General features: G+C 32.7%; 1 protein-coding gene across 1 annotated transcript in view; it reads left to right on the top strand.

Annotated features, from left to right (window-relative positions):
- Positions 1-674: 674 nt before the first annotated feature.
- The window catches only part of LOC134848746 (alpha-protein kinase vwkA-like), a 10,364-nt gene continuing 3,427 nt past the window's right edge, over positions 675-7,611 (top strand). The window contains exon 1 of the mRNA XM_063866258.1: positions 675-890. Within this exon, the coding sequence (XP_063722328.1) occupies positions 675-890 (216 nt within the window). The remainder of the gene's footprint in view (positions 891-7,611) is intronic.

Below are 7,611 nucleotides of genomic sequence, written 5' to 3' on the forward strand. Positions count from 1 at the left end.
ATTAAAATTAAGCCATTGTAAGCCCGTTCGCTCGCGTTTAGACTAAAATCTAAAAAATTTTAAACATTTTTTTTCTCAATACCGGTCAATTTTTCGTGAATTAAAATGTCGTTCTAATCGCGAATTAACAGGCTTTAATATGGGATATCACTTAATAAATACCTAAGGTGATAAATAACTCTATAATGCATGGAAAACAAAAAGAAGAAAAGACACGCAAACTAAAACACAACCAAATACAAAATTCCTCACCATTTTTCAAATGATCGAAACAATTATCGATTTTGTAACCAATCTATGTATCTACACAAGCGAAGCTTGTTTGAGAGTGTGAACTGATTTTTTGAACCTAAGTTGAAAATAATTTTGCGACGCAAATATTGTTGCGACAAAATGGGTTTATTTTAAAAGTGTTCATTTTGATCAATAACCAGCTATTAAGTACAGCCAATGCTAAGAGTATTAACACAGATTATATATTACAAATAGCACTTTAGTTTCAAGGTATGCGTAAAACTTGTACTTATAATTGATTCAATTTGAATCAATTTTAAAATCATAAACGAATTAAGAAGTTTGGCGCAGAATTGCGTGAAAACTTACATAATGGGATTGTTTTCGGGGATAAATTGAATAAAAATACGAATCACTCAAATGTTCTGTTTTACTAGGAAATGGAAAACGCATGCTCTCAGCAGGTCAAATCAGCCCATCAACAAATAAAAGAGACATTAGGAGGTTACGAATCAAAAATAAATTCAAACTTCGAGTCTCTCTCGGCCTCTCATCTGGCTAAGGAGGGCGAACTGAAGTGGACTGTGGGCGAGACTGAAGGTCACTTGACAGAGGAGTGTCGAAGAGTGAAAAAAAATTTGGAAGAGTTCACAGAGGTCAGTTTGGGGTTCAAGCTACTTATTTTGTGAAGTTTGTTCTTCATCGTATTTGTTTTTTTTTCATACGATAATCGGCTCGTAGGTTCCAATGGCTGTAAAGATAAACATAGTAAAAAATATCGTTTGATATTCTGGATGCTTTAAGGAATCGACGGAACAATTAATTAAGCTTCTTCAACAAGCAAAATTTTGATTTCAACAATTCATTTTGATCAATTACCAGCTATTATGTACAGCCAATGCTAAGAATTTTAACACAGATTATATATTACAAATAGCACTTAAGCTTCAAGGTATCATGGATTGTAGCGTAGAGGTAGGGAAGGAGACCCGCAACAAAACTAGAGGGTTCCAATCTCTGCAGGGTCGGACCTTTTTAATGAATTTTTTCGTATAATTGGTAAATGCGTCTGCTCTATAAATTGAGGCTTGTTTGTTGGTAATTTTCTTTTTTCAAATTGACTGGTACTTCTAAAGCGTCATAATTGGCTGGCGTCTTTCAGCAATTTTTTTTACTATTTAATTGGCGTTGGTCACTTAAGAGTTTTCGTAGACTCAAAGTTTTACTCATTCAATTTTCCCAGTAGCAATATCGGTCATGTTTTTGCTTTTGTATGCGAAGTGCAGTTTTGCCTCTTTGTTAAATGATTATCTTCATTATATAATTCTGCAACATTTGTTTTGAAAAAGACACCAGATATTTGGAAAAAAATCATTGAACAAAAAAAACAGAAAAAAATTCTGCATTTTTTTGAAAAAAAAATTCTACTTTTGAAGTTCAAAAAAAAATCATGGACATAAAGCTTTATGATTTTCAAGAGCAATTTATGCTAGAAATTTTTGATAAAATCAAACCAATTTGAAAAAAGAAACTGGATCAATAGGTTAATTTATTATTTCGCTGGGGCATACGAAAGGCGCTGGGGAAACTTAAAATTAATCACGTTTTTCTTGACATCAACATTTTTGCTGAGGGTTACGGGACTTTGCGTTCAGAAATGGCAAAAGTGAACTTAAAAAAAAACACAAGTCAAACCGCACGAAAAATCAAATTTTAGGGTGAATAAATTAGAGACTTTTTCCTGAAGAAAAAACAAACAAAATAACACTAAGACCTATTCACTGCTTTCTAATAACAAAAGAAAAAAATTTTGTTGACTCGAATTGGAAAACAAATAGGTCAAAAAACCAATCATCTGATATTCCTTTATTTTCTCGCGCCAAAAAAGTGACTTGTAAACATTTGTTAGCTATCGTTGCATTTGTGAACCTTGTATTGAATCCAGCTGATAGTTGTAAAAATTGAGATCAAAGTTACTTTCACTTTCTCTTTTTGTTTTGCGGTCATCATTGAGAATATAGAAATGTGGCAAAAAAAAAACTTTTTTCGCCGTATTGCTTTTAGTTTCTTTTTTTTGTCTGCTAACTTTCCTTATTATATCGCTGGGTTTTCTATTATTGTAGCTGAAAAATTAGATTGAAAGTTCAAACTTGAACCTTAATTTTTTTTAAACAAAATTATATTTTTTTTCGTTTTTTATGAACCATTTTTTTCCATTATTTTTATTTTTCGTTGTGAACAAAAATTTTGTTTTTAGCATTTGTTCTGGGCTCGTGATTTCATCTCAAGCCCTGCGGGAAAGCAGCAACTTCAATTTTTTTGTTTTTTTTTTCATAACCAATTTATTCCAATACAAACAATCAATCTTGCAACCAAGCTACTTGTTCAAATTACTACTCTGTTTCTGTGTGTACATTTTTTTTCATACAGCAAATCTAGTATTTTTCGATAATTTGATGCAAAAAGTACATTGATCGGAAGTCAAGTGAAGTTTCGTTTAAACTCAGCATCTTAATTTCTCGAAAATTGTTTGGTCCGCAATGGGACGAAAACTATTTAAAAAAAATCTTTTTGCATAGTTTTTTGCCAAAATATCGCGTCTGATTGCTTTTTGTTGGATAAATTGCTGCTTGATAAAAGTTATTGAATGATTTTTTTTGATGGCAACTGTTTTGCACGACGTGTTTTCCCTATAAGTTGAAAGTAATTCAAGGGGTATTATGCGTTAAACAAACCAAAATTAGGAAAATAGTCAGACATTTTATTTCAAATTGAAAACACGTAATCAACATACAATTATTTCAGTTATTACATATTATACGAGCCAATCAGGATTAATCTCAGTATCAACCGAAATGGCTGACCTAGTTGCTCGAATTTGATTGGCTAATATTTGCCAATCAGGATCAGTTTCCGTTTTAGTTTTCATTTTGCTTCAATTTTGATTTTTGGGCCGTTTAACGCATAAGACCCAATTCAAGATTAAATTATGAAAATTTTAGTTGTTGTGTATTGTTGCTATCTTAAAATGCTGTAGTAATGTAGTTTTTCCAGGGGAATTAAAGGGTTGTTAAGATTCCTGTCACCAATTTGAACATAAAATGTCATAAATCAGCCGCATTGACTTTCTTTTTCAACTTGATACAACTACTGAAAAACACTAATATCAAAAGAGCGTGCTCCTATCAGGCAAAAGCAAAACTTTAAAAGTTCTGACTGCCGAGTTCATAAAATTTTTAAAATGTTCAATGGGTTGTTGTTTCCAACTTCGTTTATCAAATTTTCTGGGGCAGTACAATAGTGCCGAAGTACAACAGTGCCAAAAATGAAAACTTTGTTCAACAGTGCCGAAAATGAAAACTTTGTTCAACAGTGACAAAAATTTGATTAAATTTCAACACAATAAGTGCGGCAATCAAAAATTAAACAGCAATCGCTTACAATCTTAAGTAAAACTTTAAAATTTTGAGCAAGAAAATTTGCAACTTACACGTTTTTTTGCAGCCAAAATAATTGTTTAATTTGCAGTTGCAGACATATTGGCGCCAAAATTGGAGTGATTTTTTTTGATAATTAGCGTCAGTATTTTTCCGCTCTTTAGAACATGCGTGTAAATTATTCTGAAATTTTTCCGCCTTTTTCGGCAGTATTGTACTTCGGCACTGTTGAACGCCCCAATCTTCTCCTACACGCAATGTCATTTACCAAATGCTATATGTTTTGTCGGTGGCGTCCCTCATGCTTGAAGGATCGAATGCTTGAAATTTACTTTAGCTTACTCTCAGCCAATCAGAATTGAGTACTCAAAATCTCAAAGTAAATCGTGATAATCTCAAAGAAAGAAAATAAATCCAGGCCATTAGTGTTAATACTGACCGATTAGATAATAAGCAGATAATTTTTCAAGACTGAAAAGTTCTTATGAACTTGAACTCATAAATTTTGATTTTTATCTGAATAGTATTGCGGTTGTAACCCGCAATTTGTAATATTTTTGATTAATTTCCACTCATTTAAAACATTTTTTTTAATATTGACTTCGATTTTGTGAGAAAAGCATTTAGCCAACAAGAACGCTTAGCGATTTTGATTGGTTGAAACTTTTCAAGCATTCGGTCCTTCAAGCATGAGAACCCTCCCCTGTTTTGTCTACTCACAAAACTCTCTTTATCTATTAAAAATTTATTTGAAACACTTAACTGTCCCAATTGCCATATCTACAAACCACCATATCTTGAAGCCGAACTTGCATCAGAATAACGTATATCACATCATAATTTTGTATCAATTGCATAACATCAGTGACAATCTGTTGTTAAGTTGCATAACATATTAGCTTTCGGCTCGTTGGAATGGTAATCTTATTTCGGTTTGTTAGCCCTTAGGCTTGTTGGCCTACGACCGAATGGATAAGGGTGAATACACCACCCGAATTACAAACCCACAGAAAAGTATCAGCTGTCACTGAGTATATACCATATTGGCTAAAAGTTACCAGCTGAATAAAACTTGCCTTACTTTCGTAGCTGTTATACATTACATAACTATTATGTAACAGTTACAACTGGTTTATATTCCACCGAGTTCACGAGTGAACGAAGAGTTGAAAGGTACTTGCCTCGTTTCAACTCAAATAAGTCGCTGTGGGTCAGCTCCCCATCCATCCAACGTGTCCCCAGACACATCAGAGGCATAGTTGTACATAACCATACTGCTCAAAACAAAAAATTAACTTGGATTATTTAAGAGCTCAAGTTTTTTTCCTCACTATGCGTACTTCAGCTTGCGGTGATGCGTTTTGCTTATTTACTTTCAGTATGTATTATACAAAAAAAAAGCAGTGGATATTCTTGGCGGGGTGGGATCGGTTTTTCAAAAATTATGGCAAACTTTTTTTATCCAACCATTTTGATCTTTTTTAGCTCTGTCGAACCCTTGTTTGATCATATTTGCCAAAAAAAAACGTTTTTGCGCATTTATTGTATAACTAAATACAAAAACTCATATGTTTTTTGCGCGCGCTATCCCTCAAAGTTGGCGCCAAAAAGGCATTTAAAAACCGCTCACATTTTTTAAAGGACAAATAACTTGACACCAAGGGTCGCAAGCTACTGTATAGACTTAGGAACTAAGAAATTGAAGCCAAGATTAGCTGTTCTTAAATGGCTAGTTTTTCCAGTTTAAAAAACTGGCTACTACTGGCAGCAATTTAGGGTGAAAAAGTTTCAAGGGAGCAGTAACGCCCCAAGTAACCAGAAAATCCACTTTAAAACGACCAATAACAAAAAAAAGGTTGAAAAGCTGTTTTTAAACAATTGAAGAAACACTATAAAAAGTTCTTCTTTTTTTCAAAGTCAAATATCAAAACTCTCTTAAAAATAGCCAAACAAAAACGCCACGAACGTGTTTTAAATGAGCCTTTTTGGCTTTTTTTCAAAACCTTTTTCGAATTAGTGAAAATTTGTCGCTTCGCAAGAACAGAACCTCCTCCTTTTGTGGAAAGCTGAATTTTTGAAATGAATGCTCCACTAAACCCGCTATTTATTAAGCCTGTGATTTTTAAGAGAGTTTAAAAGCCGTTTTTCAGGAGAGTAACAATTTTAATAATACTACTACTCAAATTATTTTTGATTGAGGCTACCATACAGTTTAACGACAAACTTCAGAATTTATTTTACAATATCAAGACTAATGAGATCGCCGTAGGTTTTTGATTGAAATAGAATTAATTGCTTTCAAAACAAAATTCAAAAAATCTAAATTTTGTGGTCGGAAAACGATATCAAATTAGTTTGAATGGTGAAAATTTTGGTCGTCAGATTATTACTTTTTTTTGGATTTAATTAACAAGAAATTGGTTAATGAAACTGTTTGTTTCTTTGTTATTGGAACTAGTTATCATTTCCGTGAAATTTTTAGAGCAAAATGTAAGCCGTTGAGCAGGTATAATACATAATTTTTTTTATAATTTTTTTTATTATCATAATTCGGTTTTTATGCATAATTTGTGCATATTGAAAGAATTAATTCATATCATTTTTTTTGGCCAAAGTTTTAGTACATTGGTGAATTTTTTTGGTTAGTTTTTCTTTTGTATTACCTAACATAAGTATTTAAGCAATTCAAAAATGAACAATTTTTGACAGTAGAAATCATGCCGTTTGAGTTGATTAGATGAAGGCTTTTATTTGTTCTATTAAAACAAGCTTCTAATTTATCTTGGTTTTATTAGACATTTTTTATGCTAGCGATTAGCTAGCATTATCAAATCGGACCATAGAATTTTTTTTCGGTTTAACATCTTGTTGAAGAAATCACTTGATGGCTTGATATAATATAAGAAGTTTAAATATAAGAAGTTCCGTTTTTCTGGTGATGCGTGGCCAAGAGGTAAGAACTACGCTTGAGGAGAAGACTCGACGTTTGAATCTGGCCAAGACTTTTTCAAACTGAAAATAATCATCATAATCAAAATATTGTTCGTAATGATAACAATTGTAGAAACTTCTCTAACTCTCAGTTTTAAACTGGTAATAAGCCATTTTTCTAAATCTTTATTTCAAGCCGCCAAGCTTTCTTATAAGCCTATATATAACTTATAAATTGCTTTTTTTTTAATTTCTAAGGAAAGCAGAAAAATAGACCATTTTTGTACACTTTTTTTCAAAAATCTCGGATTTATTCTTTAGTATATATTGTCGATTCTTGGGAATAAGTGGAGGTCGAAAACTAATCAGGCAACTTTTCAAGTATAGTCTTAGGTAGATCTTTGCGTAACGCCGGCCCATTTAAATTTTATGATAATTGATATTTCATAGATATTTTAGACCAAATCGGATCAACTCAAAACCCCATTGTGATCTACCAATCAACCGACATGTCTGACACGATTGAAGAAAACACAAGGATGTGCACTGATGTCCTCTCGCAATGTGACAACAATTCTACTCTGGCTGCAGATTTTTAACCGATAGTAAATCCATCGGATTCACATATCAACCCTCCATTAGTTATCGCTATAAGCCAGTCCGAAATCGATCTACCAGAAGACATCGAGACAGCCTCCGACTTATCAACTCCTTTAGGAGAGTAACGGGCTAACTTAGACACTCCGTCCCAATCAGACAGCTAAATTCCTTCGGAACTATATCAATTCTTGTCTGGAAAAGAGAACTCTCACATCATACTCAATAAATTTCAAACTGTAACCTTGAGTTAGTATTTGCGCTCAGTGTTTAAATTTTCAGTGTTAAATCTAGCTATTCGGCGCTTATATTGGGAAACTTTTTATGGTGGATGCAAAAAAAATTTTGGGGAAGAACGTGAATGCTCCCTCTCTTCAATATTTTTAGTAGCAATTCCAGGTATCAAAAATCA

Source organism: Symsagittifera roscoffensis, chromosome 6 (genome assembly GCF_963678635.1).
Source record: "Symsagittifera roscoffensis chromosome 6, txSymRosc1.1, whole genome shotgun sequence".
NCBI classification, from domain to species: Eukaryota; Metazoa; Xenacoelomorpha; order Acoela; family Convolutidae; genus Symsagittifera; species Symsagittifera roscoffensis.